The sequence below is a fragment of the Pieris brassicae genome, chromosome Z (assembly GCF_905147105.1).
Source record: "Pieris brassicae chromosome Z, ilPieBrab1.1, whole genome shotgun sequence".
Lineage (NCBI taxonomy): Eukaryota > Metazoa > Arthropoda > Insecta > Lepidoptera > Pieridae > Pieris > Pieris brassicae.
Window position 1 is genome coordinate 10,145,636 of NC_059680.1, and position 20,360 is coordinate 10,165,995.

The 20,360-nt window shown below is 36.2% G+C and overlaps 1 protein-coding gene across 3 annotated transcripts in view; it reads left to right on the plus strand.

Annotated features, from left to right (window-relative positions):
* LOC123718631 (homeobox protein caupolican-like) overlaps positions 1–16,971 on the plus strand; it is an 88,752-nt gene extending 71,781 nt beyond the window's left edge. For all 3 annotated transcript variants that reach the window (XM_045675304.1, XM_045675305.1, XM_045675306.1), the window contains exons 3-6: positions 2,672–2,784; positions 6,766–7,073; positions 12,017–12,593; positions 15,197–16,971. In XM_045675304.1, coding sequence (XP_045531260.1) covers positions 2,672–2,784; positions 6,766–7,073; positions 12,017–12,593; positions 15,197–15,200 — 1,002 coding nt within the window. In that variant the 3' untranslated portion in view covers positions 15,201–16,971. The remainder of the gene's footprint in view (positions 1–2,671; positions 2,785–6,765; positions 7,074–12,016; positions 12,594–15,196) is intronic.
* The last annotated feature ends 3,389 nt before the right edge of the window (positions 16,972–20,360 follow it).

The following is a 20,360-nucleotide window of genomic DNA, read 5'->3' on the forward strand; positions in this document are numbered from 1 at the left end:
ATCCGTGGTCGTTAGACCGAGTAGTCACGTGACCCCATTCTCCTCTAATTCCAGGGGCGAGCCACTCATCGCTCATAGTTAGTGAGTCTCCAGGGTTGTCAGAAGCAGGAAAAAGCACAATTTTTATCTCTCCCTCACAAAAGAGTTGCCTTCGTGAATTTGTCACTGGCTTATTTAGGGAAAAAGTACAACCATGCAATAGATATTAATGATGTGGTTGAAACTCTCATATTTCACAATCAGTGAGTTCTGTTTTGATTAGGAATGCAATTACTTGCATATTTGCAGGATTTTTAAGGCTATTTTTGGCATAACATTAAAGACGACTTGAGCCGTGTTGGCCAAGTGGCTTCAGCGTGCGACTCCCATCCCTGTGGACGTAGGTTCGATCCCCAGCTTGCCTTTGACACAAAAAGTCGACGGTGTGTCACGTATAGGAGGCTGCCCACCTCAATTGGACATAGTACTTACTGTGTTCTTCATAGTCTGATGTGATAATAGTAATAAATAATATATTTTTAACATATTTTAAATGATACAACTTAGTCTGGACCCTTATTTATATGTGTTTAAAAGATTTAAATAAGTGCTGCACAGAGCGATGTACAAGAGTCGTTTAATTATCGGTGATTAAGGTATGAGATTCCACATTTATGAAATATTTTTTTTATATTTCCTAACAATTTGTTTAAAAATAAAAAATATCTTATATAAAAGTTTAAATTAAGCTATTACTAATTACTTACACTTAATCAATATTATTGGTTCGATCTAAATTTAGAGGCAATAAGAGGCATATTTAGGTAATTATATTTCGAGCGGGTATAGTAACGTAACAGATTCTCGTTACAAGGTAATATGGGACTTAAAATTATCATTCTATAAAAAATAGTGGCACTACAATCTTTTAGGTCTTGGCCTCAGGCTATCTGTTTCATTGGCAAAGGTGATCAGCCTCCTGTGCCTGACATCGACTTTTTGGGACTAAGGCAAGCCGGTTTGACGATGTTTTCCCTCACCTTTCGAGCGAATGTTAAATGAGCATAGACAAAATCCATTGGTGCACAGCCGGAGATCGAACCTACGATCTCCGGGATAGAAGTCGCATATTGAGGCCATTACGCCGAAATGCTCAAAATTATCTTAATTGGAAAGGAATCACTCCTTAACTTTAATCTTAATTAATTTAATCAGTAACAATAAATTATTCTCAACTTGAATACTGTGACAAATTCAGCAGTTACCTCGAGACTATTAAGTATGTATTATCACGCAATTACTATGTTAACATAGTATTCCGAAATCTATTTCATATACGAGTACAATCAAGTCTTATATAATGTAACTGTCAAACGTTTGAATGTTGTAATTAAGATGAAAAAGCAATTACTAATAGCGCGTGAGCTTTTGGCGTATACGATTCTGCTTTTTTAAAGTTTTTTAAGTACTAAATTAAATTAATTATAAAATTATCTAAATTAAATTAATTATAAATACGTGAGCTACATATCTTACCAAACCAGGTGAAAAAATATAAAACTGTTATTTTTGCAATTTAAAATATTTTAAAATCCCATACTAGTACTATTTCTTCTTATCGTGACATTTATTTTAGCAAATTATTAAATGTGCGACATTTAATGCAATCCATGATAAATAATGTTTACCTCAGACATTTAACCCTCATTAATATATAATTAGCTACGTAAGATTATTTTCAGATTAATGTCTAAATGAAACGAACATATTTATTTATATATATTATAAAGTTGCCTCGGTCCTATTAAAGAATAAGGGAACTTTTTTCAGTACTGTATTCGCCCCAAACTACGTATATATTCTTTTGTCCGGTACAAAAAATTGCATAATACATCGTTATACGTAAATTTTAGAATTCAATTTCTTCTTTTATAGCCCTGAAAATTCAGTCTCAGTTCGGTACCGCAAACAATGACAAAATACGAAGGAAAAACGCAACAACAATCTCGTCACTTTCCTTAAAACCGAGGGACAAATAAGCTTCCCTATTCAGTTATCACGACGCAAACACCATTCCATATGTATCCTAATACTTTTTATTATCAGTGCGCGCAAAGGGCTCCAGACAAGGGCTGAGGTCCCGAGGCGAATCATTCACACTTTTAATTTAGTTGCTCCTAATGTATGCGAATAACTTAGGAGGGTATGTTCCCTCAGTTAAACTATCCGATGCGAGGGTGCGTGAGTCTTAATAGTTTTCCCTTCTATATTCATACATTATGCAAATGCGTTAGTGATATGTCAGCCCGTACACTTGGGACTTTTATTGTTGTTCATGAGTTTATTCCCTTTTATTAAGTTAACTTTAATTAAATTCAAGTCGGCGTATTTGTCAACCGATTGGCTGAGAGGAATTGTGTGTTGTGATTTATCTCATATTACACGCGTTGTCGATTCTGTGGACATGTTATTATGCTGATTTCTTAAAAGGATTTGATTTTGATAAGGCGTATTGTGTTTTACTGAGAAACGAGAATTACGCCTCGTACTGAGAAATATAATATCGTCGATGTGTCTTTATCGTTTGTTTTTTTTATAGTTTGTTTGGTTTTAAAAGAACTGTATCGTTTATCTAACGTGTAATAAAGGCGAAAATCCTCAGTCTAACCTTAAATCTACTGCAATTTTTCAGAGTAACCCATACGGCCTGAAAGAAGGTGGTGGTGAAATGTCTGCGTGGACATCAGCAGGCCTTCAACCCTCTAGCGGATACTACCCATACGACCCTACATTAGCTGCCTACGGGTAAGTCCCAGGGGTCTCTAAGACCGAGGCCCATCGGCCGCGTCACTTTAGATAAAGCCAGCGCGGCGCAGATTAACATAACACCACCCTTACTAAACTTTATCTTTAATAAAGGCATTGCGAAGGGCTCATGTATTTAATACTCATTTATCCGTATGCTATTGTTCATGTAATCGTTGAGTCACAAATTTTTAACGATTTAAGCTAAGCTTTTTTAAATAATTAAATATCACATTACTTCCGGTGTAACTAAGCCTTATAAAAATGTTTAAAGCCATCACTATGTACAAAGTATTATAATTGAAACTTGTCCGATTACGATGTACTAAACCTGTATCGTGATTAAAAGAAAAATATCAGTTGCAACAGTTTGTTCCAACATGCACCTAAAAACCTGAACCTCTTAATAATAAATTAAAACTCCAGTCCATAAACGTACTTACGCTTTTCCACGAGTGTCTGTAATACTTACTGTACCATTTTTTATTCAGGATATAATAAATCATTTAGTCGCGTCGTCATTGCTGTGTTTTTCTAGCAGCGGTTAATTAAAAACCTGAATCGTATTGTAACAGATCTTGTAAGCTTTGTGGTACCGATATGTGTGGTCGATGTCTATAAAATGCAGTTTATTACGGCAGTGGCCTGTTTTTTATCCACTTTCAGTTGCATTGGTACGATGAAGACCTTAGGTATCTAACGATTACCATTCTTTTCTGTTTACTCGATTATCGGCAATTTCCCGTATGAATAAAAACTGTCGTTTAAGGTACCAACGTGGCTGTGTTTGGCGTTCGTGCACAAATGACCAAGTAACCACACCCGGTTTTTCGTCGTCTCATTTTGATACACGGCCACCCCCGAGTGTGACAGAGACGAATGATGCCACAACCGTTCGCGCTAGGGTTTGATTAATTCACAGTTTTTCTTCGAAAATCCAAAGCGCGACGCGTCGGGTTGACATTTTTCGCAAACAATGTATTTGTAATTTTCATTTTCTCTTCTACCTACTGATTTTTTTATAACTATGTACACATTCAAAATTGGAATGTTGTTAAGTATATAAAAAATATATTATTGTATTTTGACTTGCAAAGATTACAGTGTAAATCTGCATATAAAACTTACTTGTAGCGCCAGTAGATTTGTTATGTTTCACGCACACTTGAAAAATTATCCAGCCATGAATCAAGATCTGACTGAAAATAAAAACAAATCATGGTACATCAAAGTGAAGTTATGCTGACAATTCGGCTGCGCTCGACTTAATATATAGCAGGCGGCGCGTTATAATCTAAAAATAATTAGGAGAGACATTAGTTTTTATGCGTAAAAAAGACGAAATGATTCCGACGGAATGAGCACGAAAATACACCGTGATGTATCACATTCTCTACTCTCACGCAACTTACTATAACTGACATAGGGTGATTTTTACTGAATTATTTTAAATAAAATGTCAGTGCTTAATTCGTATCACCTTAATTGAATATCACAATAAAATTCTGTTAACACAAAACATCGGTGGAAATGTCCAACAAAACGCGAGTCGCCCTTCAGCTAAGTACAGTTACCGTATTATTTTGAACAGCCTGTAATCTGCCACGCCCGCCGAGCGCCGAAATGAAAAATGACTCCGCTATTTTTAACATTATTCTCGAGTACAGAAAACGTACAAAAATTAGAGAAAAGAGTCGAGGGAGCACTTGTACCGCTCCATTGAGATCAAAATACGCAGGAAATTACAACGCTTCGGGCTGGCGACGCTCTGAGGGAATTATTTGTGTGCCAACGATTTGGGCTGTTACATTTTAAATAAACCGAATAAGGAACGCTCGTTAGCGAGTCTCGGCTTTTAAATGACGCGTTTTGTGTCGTTTCAACTAGTTAGATAACGTATTTATACGCGCGTCGTGCGTAATTAATTTATCTTAATTGTGTTTTATTAATAATAATGTAATAAATCCAATCGGCCGACCACTGGCTGAACAGTCGTGAGCGATAGTTTATAATTAACGCGTCTTGATAAGGTGCGGCCGGTAAAAACGTATCGCTACGTAGCTTGTGTAAGGAATCCTGATACGTTTCACCCGAGGGTGGGAGGGGGTTGAATTACTTATGTACGCGATTTGGTACATAGCACGGGTTGGTTGGGAGGGCACGTAGGCCGCAATTCCCCCAAGCGGGCAGATCGTACAAGCGATACCGCGGATTCAATGCGCACCTCCATGTATTACAGAGGCTGCGCTAACCGCCCGCCCGCAAACGATTTCCAATACATCACCCGGAAACATGGTTGAACTATTATATCGCTATATTTTACTTGTAAAATGCTAGTTGCTCGTTTATTTTACTATTTTTATTATCCCACTATGCTCACTACCAAATGATATTTTTTTATTATTTTTTTAACATAAACACCGCATAGATATAAAGGACTAAATTATATACAGTTTTAAAAAAGGAAAAAAAATTGCATATATTACTGTTAGCATTTTCCATTGATTATATGGATTCTGTCTAAATTAATACAGTTGCCGAGCAAGTGTCGTAAGTGGCCTGTCAAAATTAATTACGCAGCTTTCAACGCTGAAAGCGAGGTAAGCCGCTGCCCTGAAAACATCCTATGTTAAACGAGATATTTACAGCGCGACGCTTCTCTTTTCAACATCGCTTCACCGCTATCCGGGCAGAATTCTGAAGAGCTTATTCGTGTTAAACTAATGTGGTTTTGCTTCAAAGGCTTTGTGTGGATTTTACTTTGACAAAAGCATTTATTTGTTCCAACGCTTATTTTGAATGCACTTTAAGAATTGGGCATTATTTTTTTATTTGTGGTCACAAAAATCAGCATACGCACTTAATAGGAAATCAACCAACCATCACAATTATTAAATTATATCGATTCGATAAATGGTTAGTTTTGTATCAAGGAATACAAAAAAATTTCGTTTTAAATAAAAACGCTCTAGTAATCCTCGAATAAAGGAACCGATGTTTAAGTCTTAGCGCTACAGACATGTCACCTAGACGGCTATCCGATGACTTGTACCTAATCTGTGGCCGGTTCGCAAGATGGCGTCGCAATCGATTCCAAGTGTGCACTAACGCCTACACAGGCGCAACCCACGCTGCACCTCCCTGATGCACTCAAGTTCACGCCTTCTATCACCTTCACGTGTCACTGAAGAGCCGACACCTCGAATCGATGCGGCTTCAACTTTATTATGCCACAAAAACGCCAACATTAAAGTTACGCCGTTCAATGATACCTAAATCAAAGCATCAAAACATTCGTGTCACGTACAATGTTCGCGCGCAAGAATTTCCAACAGCGAATCTTCGAAACACCGCACAAGGTATCAATTTGTGTGAACATACGAGCGCAGGGGACAATTTTTTAACTATTTTCCGTCGCAATACCTATTTATTGCCCTCTCTAGACTCGCCTTTGTCATGTCGGTGGAGAAATCGAGACCAGGTACGGTCTGCCGACGCTGAGGGATCGAAATTCACGTCGCCCCAAAATTACGCTTGAAATTCAGATGCAAATGCGATTGAGGGCTTTCTATATTGAGGCTGTTTTATTTTTGCGGCGCTATCTATTACTCTCAATAAAATGCCTATCTCATATCTGTTACGAAATTTCAATATCGATTTTACGAAGCGCTTCGAGAATGGAATGCATAATAAATATTTCTTATACCATGTATTACCAAATACGTAACAATACCTTACGCGTTATATAAAATTGCTTTAGACAAGAGTTGTTACTCGCCTATTATAGTATCCTATTATTTAGTTGTTTTATATTCATTGTCAGTGGGAACTAATGTGTTGTAAAAACATTAAAACAAACGTTACTTATCGTTTGAAAATTGTGACTCATAGATCTTAAAGTGTAAGGCGAATGTGTGGTATAAAGAAGGCCAGAAGCGTTTTACCTTTTAGGTATATGGATAAATTTATGTTTGTCAACAGATATGGCGCGGGATACGATTTAGCAGCGAGAAGGAAAAACGCGACGCGAGAGTCAACAGCGACGCTCAAAGCATGGCTGAACGAACACAAGAAAAACCCGTATCCCACTAAAGGCGAGAAAATAATGTTAGCGATCATTACAAAGATGACATTGACACAAGTCTCGACGTGGTTCGCGAACGCACGAAGACGACTCAAGAAGGAAAACAAAATGACTTGGGAGCCAAAGAATAAAACGGATGATGACGACGACGCCATGCTCTCCGACGAAGAGAAGGAACAAGAAGAGAAAATTAAAAATAGCAAAGGTTGGTTGAGTTTTTTAACAGTTCGACGTCCGATAGTTAACGCTGAAAAGTTTAAACCACAATCGAAACAAATCGAATGCCGTTAAACCGAAATCGTTGACAATCGGATGTTGAATCATATTTCGTGCGTACATTTTGTCCCAATGAATTATTGATGTGCTCTGCGAATTGTTACTGTCCCATTATTTAACCTGCGTACTGAAATGCGAATGTGAATTGCGCCAGTTATTGTTACTAATTTGCCTTTTACAGAATGCTTGTTCGATCGCGACGTCCGTTCGATCGGTTTTTGTTTAAAACAATTTTAATACCACCGTTGAATAAATTGTAGATGAAAGTAAGCAATATCCGATTAAGGGCACGAGAGAAGAGTCCAGAAAGAGGATTCGGTAAGGAGAGGGGCTGGGGGGGAGGAGGATGGCTGTGACGCGGGGATCGGTCTCAGGCGTGTAACTGAGCGTAACCGCTGCTCGCTCCCGGATTTCCTATTTGTAGTAAAGTGGGCGGCGCCCTCACCCAAAATTCATATAAACCTTCCGTAACGTAGGTAGGTACGCTGAAATTCGAAGGTCCCGTTCAGTACGGCTGACGATCTGCCCTACTTCATGTTCTTGGCAAAGGATTTGTCGACTTCGTGGATCGTTTTCTCTCTTTTATGAGGACATTTCGTTGAACGTAAGTAAGTACGCTTTAGGGGATTTATAATGTTTGCCAATCGAGTATAGGCCGATTTTGTGCTACGGTTATTAGTGGTATACGTTACGTTGTCGCAATGCGCGTGTCGAGAATGTTGTGGATTATGTCGGACATAAAATTCAGGCACGGTGGGTGTGCTTTTAGTCTCGCTTGTCAACAACATAAATTATAAGTAGGCATTGTTGCAACTGAGATGGTTTGGCAGATGAGTGTTTTCGTTGGAAATGGAGGGGGTCACGGCTAACGCGTGGCATACGTTGCTTAATGAACCTAGCTATTGTTGGAAAGAAGTGCACTCAAATCGCTATCGACATTGTCGTAGCCGAGGGCAAAGGGTGATGAAATATCGCTCGCGTAGCGTAGAATTAAAAACGACAGTGTTCATTAAATTTTAAAGAATTAAAATAAATTAAAAACAATTAACATAAAAAATAATCTTACCGATTATAAATTAATTATGTAAGGTAAATACTGACGTCTTGAATATTTTTATATGAGAAGCATCAAACAAATTAACATATATTTAAAAACTTAAAACAGGAAGTTAACTAGACGGTTAGAAAATGCGGATAAAAGCCTACGTAGTGTTATGTTAATTTAATTATTTATTAATCTTGATTCGATGCAACTAAATAACATGTACAATCTTTTAAATAAACTTAATAGATCGTTATCTAGATATTTATATGGAAATTGTTGAACTCATAAAATACATTACAAACTAGCAGATGCATTTAAATTATCATCTCAACATTGCTTCAATAACTCGTGATTTAAGTAAGATTACATTCGAGCGTTTATAAGAGTTTCGTGTGATTTTATTTATTCATATATTTTTTATATATAATATGAGGCAAACGTGCAGAATGCCTACCTGATTTAAAGTGATAACACCGCCGCCCATAGACAGTCACATTGCCAGAAGGCTCACAAGTGCGCTTTACTTTAAGACTTGGTACCCCCTTTACTGAAGGACCCTAAGTTGAATTGGTGCGGTAATTCTTCAGTGCGCAACTGGTTCCACATAGTGGTGGTACGCGGCAAAAACTGCCTTAGGAAACGCTCAGTTGTAGAACGACGGACGTCGAGTATGGCGTATGACGGATATTTGTCTTAGACAACACTCATTTGTTCTATATGTATATTTTATATACGTATGTTATAAAGACAAATCATTTGTTCTATATGTATATTGATTACATAATTATCATACATATAACAATTAAATTTATATATTACTACAACTAGTACAAAAAAGATAAAATAACACAAAATTACACATTAAAAATAATTAAATTACCTTTGTGTCATTTTATATCTCTTATTCATCTATACGTTACAACGAACAAGATTTTATTGTAAAAAATAATACACTATAAAAATTCTATAAGTAAAGCCTGGGCTAAAATATTTCCTAATTCAATTTCAAACGGATCAGTGTTTAGCGGCGTGACAGACTCTCGCTTTATAACATTAGGACGTATCAAATCCAGTAATGTATGTTTGTTAGGCCCCCTTCGTAATGGCTCGAATATGGCGAGATGGCACAATGGTTGCGGATTACAGACACGTGCCGAACGCTCAACTTCCGTACTTAGAACACCCATTATAATATTATGCAATGTATATGTTGTTTTCTAATTAATGATTATTAATATTCATCGGAGACTAACTGTTTAGTTCTTAATCTTAAACCTGAGAGACTAAGAATGACTTCCGTGCAATACTTTACTTTATACTTTTTGTACGCCATATTTACGAGAGTTTGAATCTTTCGATGAGAGATAGTTGTAAGTTTAGCGTAGAAGCGTAGCGCTACAAATAACATATTGTAGCTACGACGCGTAGCAAATATGAATAATAAAAAAGTTTGTAGTCATTTTTATTAAATCGCTTTTAAATGCGATTGGATTGATAATTCGCAGTGTCAATAGTCATTTATTTTTGAAGGCCCTTGGGTTGCCTCTTCAAGACGAATATGTGACATACAATAAACAAAGTAAATACTATTTATTTTAATCTCAAAACCAAGATGTGTTGATTTAAAGGCTTAGGCATAGAAATATTCCAAAGCCAACAAAGATATCCTATTATAATGTGTCACAAAATAATTTCGCAAATTCAATAGCCACGTTGTCCAAACAAGGAAACTTTAATCCGCTAAACCTAATCCCGACACATCCACGCGATTCCCAGCGCCTAACCAAACAAACCATAACGGACAACCGACATGCATAACGCACAATTCTACAAAAATGTCAATGTTCACGACGTGTAATATATCATTTTAAGTCGCTGCAAACAATCTATAAAAGCTTTCACACGCGTTCCCTGGAACGACAAACATCACAACTATCTAAGCCACTCATGAATAAAAGCAATCGGACCCCACCGATAAATGTTAATTTTTGTCGTAAGTACGCATTGCAAACAAAATATTAATCCCGCGCGTTAATGGAAAACGAGTCAGGAGAACAAACAAGTGTCAGTGGACGTCGCTCGAGGTGTAATAAATTGCAGTGGCCTTGCTTTAAGTGCACTGTGGCGAAGGGGGGTTGGGGGGGTCTCCCTACGCTACCGAGACGAGTTTTTATTATGTCTCACTTCGCCCCTGGCTTCGGTGACTAAAGGGGAAAACCATTTGAGGCAGAGGCTCGGCGGGTTCGATTTTCACGTGCCCGGACGCCCGCGGGATAAATCTATCGTTTGCATATTCGATAAAGGGGGCCATTTTGTTTGCATTCTGGTGATAACGTTTTAATTTGCTAAAAATGAGACCGCAGGATTGGTTTTCTGATTTAGATTAAGATTACTGTATAAACTTGGTTTGTACTACCCACATACAGTATAGATAATTGTTTTTATACAATGAAGATACCAGCATACTGTGACTATACTGATTTTGGAATGGTAGTTTTTAGCCATAAAAAAAGTAAAATAAATTTAAAAATTCAAAACAATTTCATAACATATTTTACCATTTATTAAATATTACGTTCAAAACCTTGCCGGGTTTGTCCAATCAAAAACCAAATCAGAAAAGACTATTAATATCACACTCCCAAAAAGTGAGGTACTCAAAAATAATGGTAAATCTAAACAATTACATCGGAAATTAAAACCATTACAATTTGCCAGATAATTGCAGTATACAGTAAACGTATTGAACACTACAAAATAATCAAATTACCGCTTATCTCCCGGCGTTGTGAGCCTCTATTACATTAATACAATGAAAATTAAAACAATTTGCCGGATAAATATCTTCGCGCGAAGTATCACTGGCGTCCCTATTTATCCCTCGTGAAGGGCAACGAGTATAACCCCTCTTAAAAGCTAGGAGCAGTCAGCATTAAATGGAATAAAGCGAATGAAGTCGCGCGGTCGAGGCCCCCGCAGCTCCGGCTCTCCGAATTTCATTAGGCACCCGAGCCCTTCTCACCCCGAAAGCCACTTTACAACGGCAAATGGTATTATGATAATACTTAGAGCTTTATAAAATTTTGCTGAATTTCGGCTTAATTGTAAAATGTATCCGCCTCAAATGTAAAATTTGCTTTATTTTTATGTTATCGCCTCTTTGTACTGGCCCTTCTTTCAGTTGGATGTTTATCTCGGCATAATATTTAAAAACGAAAGCCTTAACGTGATGCCGTCCATCTTTATTTGTCTACATCGATTTTTTTATACTTTTACATGTTGATTTCATATGTACAAATGTTATCATCTTGGTAAAACGGTGCGTCGAATGTGACAAAAATTGAATTTCAAACGATAAAAATTGTGAATGTTTCCACAAAGGGTAAAATAGAGAGGACGAGAAGCGAGGTTGACCATTAATTGTGTGGCACATTCCGCGGAGTGCGGCGCCGCGGGGCGAGCCGGGAAATGCGAAATAAATGCTCAGCTTAAATATGAAAGGGATCGAGCGCGCCCGAGGCGGGGAGTCGCGCCCCAAAGTGGTATTTTCACTTCGCTAATCGGATAACCACTTAACGAATGGGTCACTGCACGCCAAACGTATTTTCACACGACTTTCCCGAAGGGAGCAGATACGGCTACATCTTACGAGCTAAAACTTACGTCCCCGGTGTAATGGTCACGTCGGATACAATGCGAATCGTATCGATTTCGGAACGGTACTTTAAGCTCTTTTTTATAGTTATTGCGTTACGGTATTGGCTATTGCGAGTAATCCGCTTGTACACACACACGGGGAATATGAACGTGAACTCTGTTGTTTTCAGATGAGGAGCGGAAGGATGATCTGCTGCAAGGGATGCATAGCCAGCTACTCGGATACGGGATAAAGGAGGAATCGAAGCGGGGCCCCTCCGAGTGTGGCGTGCCTATACCTGCTTCAAAGCCGAAAATTTGGTCACTGGCTGATACGGCGGCGTGTAAAACTCCGCCACCAGCCGCTCAACCTTGGCCTCAGCATGGTTATGGACCCGAACGACCACCTCCAGCCGATGGCAGTTCTAACGGATTTGTGTTGCCGGCAACGGCTGCAGCTAGCCCTGCGAGCGGCTCCTACGGCCGATACGGTGGCTTCCCTGGTGGCCAATACAGCGGGCAACATCCCTGCATACATCCAGCTGCATTTCCCGATGTGCAGACGGACACGCCACCCCAAACACCCCCCAATATGAAAGTGCACAGTGTCGCCAACCCTCTCGGTAGTGGTGGTTCTGGCTACTGCTTCCCCCGGCACCAGCAATCACCACAGCGTGACCCCTACCACAATCCCCATCACACGAACAACCATCAACCGAACCAGCATCACAACGAGGGATCGGCAGCCTTTAAACCGTTTTATAAGAGGTGAATATATATATTTTATTATTTACACGTGAAGTTTTCGACGTAGGCCGCGTGTGATTCTACACGGATATAGTCATTATACAAAAGTATTAAACGCCTCAAAATTCTACAAGTAAAGATGATCACAAATGGATGATCGTAGTAAAGATACCAAAAGGCCATAAACAGAGTTGCGGTTTCGTAATGGAGCTTGCGCCGGTGTCATGTTGGTAATTGAAAACAATGGAAGCGCGTCGAAACGCGAGGGGTGAGGAGGCGATTGCAATCTCGTGTCATTTGTCAGTGTCAAACGACGTGAAACAAACTCCTACGTGAGTGCAGAACACTGACCCGCTAAAACTATACATCTCTTTTGTAGCGGATTTGTAGTAATACTAGCGCAGATTAAGTAATTGTAACATTTACACACACTTTTTTGCTTATTAGTACCAAATTTTACAACAACTTTAATAATTTGACTCCATTTAGTAGATAAATAGATAAAATCGTATTTATAAAGACTAATTGTCTATTAAATCCTCACGGATTACTGAAAGGCCTACATTTCCTTATAACTTTAAGTCTAGATAATCAACAACGTTATCCACAACAAGAAATACATGAACCAAAACAGGTTTGCCATAGTTTTATAATTTCCGTTTATCTAGTCGCATTTTTCTAAGAGTCGCCAAAGGATTTCTCAGAAGGAGCCGCGGTATCTGTCTCATTACAATAAATTGCGGCCACGACAGCGCCCCACACGGTGGCTTCGCAAAGAATTCTGTTTTAAGCAAACGCTCACAAATTCACATCTATAACTTTTTGTATTATTTTGGTTTTCACGCCTTTTTGCCCAGCGAATTCCTTGACGCGAAAATAACTCCTTATCGCGGCAACCCTTTAAAGGAGTCCCAAAAAGAATGCCTCGAATCGACAGTTCTTATTCGGCTTAAATAACATACCCGCGTCGTTTTTATTTAATCCAAATAATGCTACCAAAACGATTATGTCTATTTAATTTATACTGCTATAAATAAGTAAAACTTTTAAATTGAATTCTAAAACCAAGATACAAAATTACTAATGTGGTATGTTTAACATAACAAAACACCTAGAAAAAATTACTAGTTAGGGCAAGGGTCTGGAACACCTACGATGTTACTCATAGTCTCGTTTAATTCAATATTATGTATTTGTAAATCAACACAGTGGAAACGACAAACTATTTCATATCTATTTAGTTGAAACTTCTTTGACGAATAACGCGAAATTATTGCACATAGATGTCAAATCGATTCATTTACACAATTATATAATAAGTGCGATACTCAATAATATGATTTTATAATTTATATAACACACAGTCATATTCACGAGTTTAATCAGTCAAACAAGATCACGTAGTCAAAGATTCTTAGTTAAAAGTAATATTTACACAACACTTAAGTATTATTACGCTGACATACATAATTCATGATTAACAAGAGTAAAATCGTCAAACCTTTGTATACAGACACACCTAGCTCTAATTCCATTCACTACGGCTCATTTGAATAATCGGAATTGTTCTATGGACAAAAAAATATTCTCAAATACGCATTGTTTGGGATGTGAGCTTACTTTTAAGTGTGGCTACTGCATACAGAGTACCTATAAACTGTGAAATTTAGTTCCAACAGAATGTAGTAAAGTCTATTCAATCTGTATAATATATTTATGTCTAGACATATTCGATCTAAGATATATGAATGTATGTTTTACATATACTTAGAGTTATATTTCGTATGTATCTCTTAAACTTTGGCCGTAGATTTCGCCGTAATTTTAGTGTTAAAAGTGGGTTTCCGTATAACTGTTGTTGGGCTGTTAACGCTTTGCTAAATCACGTGTATTCATTTCCTATATTTGTAGGTGAGAATTGGTATTGTCTTCAAAAGCTCGATCTTTATAGTACTCTGTGCTTTAGATAACGCACGATGAATATGCGTGGGCGAGATCTGAATGGGTTCTTCATTCACAACCGCATTAAAACCACTTTTTTTCGAGAGTCTAATCTTTCCTCTTATCTCGATCCCGGGTCCTCGGTTTCATTCAGGCGCGAGTCCAGCTAACCTGTTCGAATATTTTATTTTTCAAAAAAGTTTAGATGACCGCGGGCGAGGTCGAATTTTTATTTCTTTCACATTTCGGTTTTCCGGTCGGACCGATTCGTTAATAAATTCTCAGATAATGAGACTGAGCGTTTCGTCACCTCGTCTCGATTGCTTTAAGTTTTATTCTTATTTTAGCCGTTATGTGTGAACGCTGAGGGTTATAGAATGGGCTATCTTGGATTCGATAATTCCTTGTTTTTATGGTTGAATGCGATTTTGGGTATACCGTTTGAGATTAGGATTTAATTGTCTGTTTTCTATTAAAACATTGATTTTGGTATAGATTTATTACTTTTGTAAAAGTTACCGCATTTCTTAATAGAATTTTAAAAGTTACAATAGTTCTAGAGCACTAGCAAAACAGTGTCATTTTTCGTAAGCTAACTCACTTAGTTTTATATTTACTTCAAGATGAGAAAAGAAACTGTACAATAGCAAGGTTTTTTTAATTATCATCCCTTCTTGTTTCAGATAAAGTAAGTGGAAGCTGGGCTGCTGCGCGGAAGCCCCGTCAACTATTAATGGACAATTAACAGTGGCACAGTGTTTCCATAAATCACAACCACAAACGACGTAGAAACGACACTTCGATAAAAAGAAACACGAATACAAAATAGTTTTCGTACATTTTTGTTAATCATTTTGAAAATAAAGCACGTGCAAATACGTATTTGTATATTTTATATGTGGAAAGCTTGTAAGTACAGTATCAAAGAACGTATCTCATAATAAGGCTTCGTTATGAATTTTGAAAAAATAACGCGGAAATACTAGAGCCATATTCGAATTTTGAAATTGGAGTTCGTACTGGTTGGTTAGTCATGCTTTATTAATGCGTTGAGCTGTTGACTGTTCAGAAAGTAAAAATTGTATCACAATTATTGCTCAGTATTTTTATAGAATTAAGAATATTGTGGATGTAATATTATCCAAATTATTTATAGAAAACTAAATTGAAAGGTCTTGTGGAGTTGATTAGAGAAATATTGTAAATTAATTAGGAAAAACCTGATATCCTATTTTTTTGTTCTTCCATATAATTTCGTCGTAAGGTGTATAATTTTTTAATTGTTAAAATCCCCGTGTAAAAGGTATTATTTTTGTTGAATTGAGTAAACAATTGTCGACTTTCATGTTGTTGTCTTTGTATATAAGTAAAGTTATGTAGATTTACTAATTTAGTTTCACATTCAATGTACAAAGTAATTAATGCTTTTGATGCAGTTTGCACATTGATGCAGTTTCGTGGCATCTGAACGAATTTTATAAATATTGTTAAAAGTATTATTAGATTACATGTATATATATTTTACTGGCAACGTTCTTTTCGGTTTTAAGCCTATGTTATGGCTTTACTAGCTATGAAGAATGCAGGTTTTACATTAGATTCCAATGCATTTATGTAATCAGTCAAAATTCACGTATTTATAAATGTAAGTTCACAATCTCCTTAGTTAATTCTCTTAGTGCAATTTTATTTTAAAATACACTTAAAATCGCTTATAAATTATTTATGACCAAAAGCGCATATAGAGTTATAGTGAAGTCCAGTTAAATTGTATATAGCTAATACTAATATTATTCAGAGAAAGCAATAACCCGACTCCTCTTATAATTGTTTTAAAGGGCCTGTGTTCAGTAGTTACTGATTATCTTATATATACTGTCACTCAAAGGACTTCACTGGATCTTAAAAAAGAAAATTTTCAAATGAACTAAGTCTCAAAACACATTAGTTGTAACACATTATCTGTTTACTCTAAATGTGACAAAATATTATTTAACTTCTTGAGGCGTACGTTTCTGAACAAGACTGTGTTTATTTCAAATATATGTAGTATTGATGTCATAGAGCATTACATTTTAATGTAATTTACAATTTTATACGTGAACTATGGCCTATGGGCGCGGAGTTCTTTCTGCGATCCCGGAACGTTATGAACTGCAAAGTATGTAGGCAATATATACTTCTATGTTCAAAGTGAAATAAATATTGATACAAAAACCTATCATGTAATTGATTTTGAGTGTTTAGTTTATTTAACTAAGGTAACAACTGAACATTGTCACTTAACAATTAAAATGAATTTGAAATACAAGAGTGTCTGTCGGACACTTGTATCGTAGGTCACACGTTAACTGCAATATTTTGAGGCTTGTTATATAAGACTCAGTTTAAAATAAATTGTGACCAAATCGAATACATTTTCTTAATATTAAATGTCCTATATAGATATTTCTAAATATGTACCTATTCATATAATTAAAATTATGTAACGATTGTAATTAAATCTTTATTTCAATGGTGTATATTTTATTTTTATCCTTTTTGATTTTTTTGAGTTTTAGTTACTGCTAATAGGGCAAAGGCAAAACAGTGAAATCGTCTTTAACCCAAAATTGTTTCCCGTATTAGACACAGAAGGTAAACTTGTCTCAAAAGAAAGTTATCACGAAAACAATAATTGTGGCCAGCCAGTATAAAAAAAATATATTTTTAATTTTTATTCAAGTAGTATGAATATATTTTTTTAAATATCCAAGTATTAAAAACTTAATTGAATTAGATTCAGCAATTTCCCTTCAATTGTCAACTAATTTGTTAAAATTAAGTAATTTTACAATTAATTTGCACCAGAATTGAGACTTTTATACGAATATCTGATATATTTAGCTTAGTCAAGCGGTTCATTGAGTCTGCTTTGCTAGAAAAGTAGTCACCAGCTAGTTCAGTAAAATTATATAAAACAACCGATGCCAAGAATACAACTTTCAATACATAACGATTGATTTCACCATTGTGTTCGATTTACTTTAAAGTTTAAACCCATGTCAAGTCTGAGCAATAAATATATAAGTAAGAGAAAGTACCTAACAGTATAAAGGTACCTGAAATTTTAATGTCGTTAAACCGCTTGACAGCTTGAATGAAGATAGAACCAAATCAGTAGTCTCAAAAATTTATCCTAGATTCTCGATATTGTAATAGGCACAAAAGTTCGGTATCGTTCATAATGAACTTAAACCGCTTGAGAGTTTGAATGAAGATAAAACCAAATCAGTAGTCTCAAAAATATATCCTAGATTCTCGATATTGGAATAGGCACAAAGTTTATCGTTCACAATGAACTTAAACCGCTTGAGAGCTTGAATGAAGATAGAACCAAATCAGTAGTCTCAAAAATATATCCTAGATTCTCGATATTGTAATAGGCACAAAGTTTATCGTTCACAATGAACTTAAACCGCTTGAGAGTTTGAATGAAGATAAAACCAAATCAGTAGTCTCAAAAATATATCCTAGATTCTCGATATTGTAATAGGCACAAAGTTTATCGTTCACAATGAACTTAAACCGCTTGAGAGTTTGAATGAAGATAAAACCAAATCAGTAGTCTCAAAAATATATCCTAGATTCTCGATATTGTAATAGGCACAAAGTTTATCGTTCACAATGAACTTAAACCGCTTGAGAGTTTGAATGAAGATAAAACCAAATCAGTAGTCTCAAAAATATATCCTAGATTCTCGATATTGTAATAGGCACAAAGTTTATCGTTCACAATGAACTTAAACCGCTTGAGAGTTTGAATGAAGATAGAACCAAATCAGTAGTCTCAAAAATATATCCTAGATTCTCGATATTGTAATAGGCACAAAGTTTATCGTTCACAATGAACTTAAACCGCTTGAGAGTTTGAATGAAGATAAAACCAAATCAGTAGTCTCAAAAATATATCCTAGATTCTCGATATTGTAATAGGCACAAAGTTTATCGTTCACAATGAACTTAAACCGCTTGACAGCTTGAATGAAGATAAAACCAAATCAGTAGTCTCAAAAATATATCCTAGATTCTCGATATTGTAATAGGCACAAAGGTTATCGTTCACAATGAGCTGGCCTTTTCATAAAATTGGCCATCGCGATTAACGACTATTAAAATGCTTCTTAAGAGGTAAAAAATGTAAACATAAATTCTTGAAAGGGGTCGATAAAGTGAGGAAAGTCGTCACTTGCGAGAGGGTGGCTCCTTTTACCTCTTACAATACTCAAAGACTAATAAAGGAACCGCTTTTTTCAAGTTTTAAGAGGCGCATTAGATACGGACCCTACTAAGTTAAGAGTTTCGTAATTTGGATTAATTAAAGGGATCTTAATTAATGAACTCATTGGATATATTTTGGTTGAGATTGGAGGGAGGAACTTTGCGTTATATTAAAATTATATTCTATGTATAATTAATTATATAGTTTGTTTTATAAGTGATTAGTAATTTTTTTAAGTAAAGTCTATTTTTAAGTAAATTTGATATCAATACATATTTTTCTAATAGTTGGTGCTATTTTAAAAATAGATATAACAGGTTTTTTTAATGCGGCATTACTATGTATGTTTCTTGTAGTTCAGATACATGCCCCCTATTACGTACTAAGCGGATACCTACTCTATAGTCACGTACAGTAAGGAATATCAAGAACCAGCAGGTCAAAATCTACTCGTACACTACTATCGTACTAAATATCGGCAAATATTTATTTGCTATAAGTCAAATCTCGTAAGTATAGTTAATGAAATCACAAACTATCCCAAGTGAATGTCTAATAAATCCATCAATAAAATAGCTATAAACTTTGACAACACAAATAGAGACTAATATCCACTACGCTAAACCAATGCGAATACATTTTATAGTCTACCTTTATAAGCAATGATTGCAGCAATAAAATTGTGTGCTGGAATTAATTAATACTATTTATCGAATATTTTTATACGCCATAAAATCTTTCGTCGGTTGGAAATCAGATATATGTATTTTTTTGTGAAAAAATATGCTTCAATCAAAATTAAATTAAATCTGTGGCTTAATGTTAAATGCGGCGAATTAGACACAGTGCTTTGGCCACTGTTATAAAGAGCTTATCTGGGGTGGATAGAATAATATAAAGACAATTTTGTATGTACAATTTCAGAATACATATTACAACCAGATCTCGAGGCCATTCAAGGTTGCTGGACCGATCAAGCAAAGGTCTTTACAGGTCTTACCGGCACCCACGCGCAGAAGCTTGCCGAAGACGAAGTTATGCGGAGCCACTAACACGATCTTCGCGATGCGATCGTGTTAGTGGCGATGCGACTGAAAAAAATAATTAACGACAGCCATTTTAAGGATCCTACTGCTGATACTTCTAATAAAGTACTAATGTATAGTAAAAGTCGTTGACTTGACTAAGTGCTAGTTAAGATCGAATCGAATAGATTGTCTTTAAGATATATTTTCGGACCGCTCGATTGTAGGAAGAACATTCTGTTGACTCAAATGTTCCATTATGTTTACTCACGTCGTCCGCACCTATCCACATACTTTGTGTAACTAGGCTCTTATCTTACTTGTATATATGTATTTATAACTTAATGATGTCCGTCTAAAGGCTGATTTTAATTGAATTAGAAAAAACCCATCACTGCCGGGATTCGACAGACTTAGGACGCAACCACCAACTGCACTCAATCCTAACATTTAGTGCGCATTATATTTGATTTATTAGTTAGCCTTTGGCAATGCAGGTGAACAACTAATTCGGTCATTACAACTGCAAATATTAAATTCACACCCAGAAAATTAATGCAT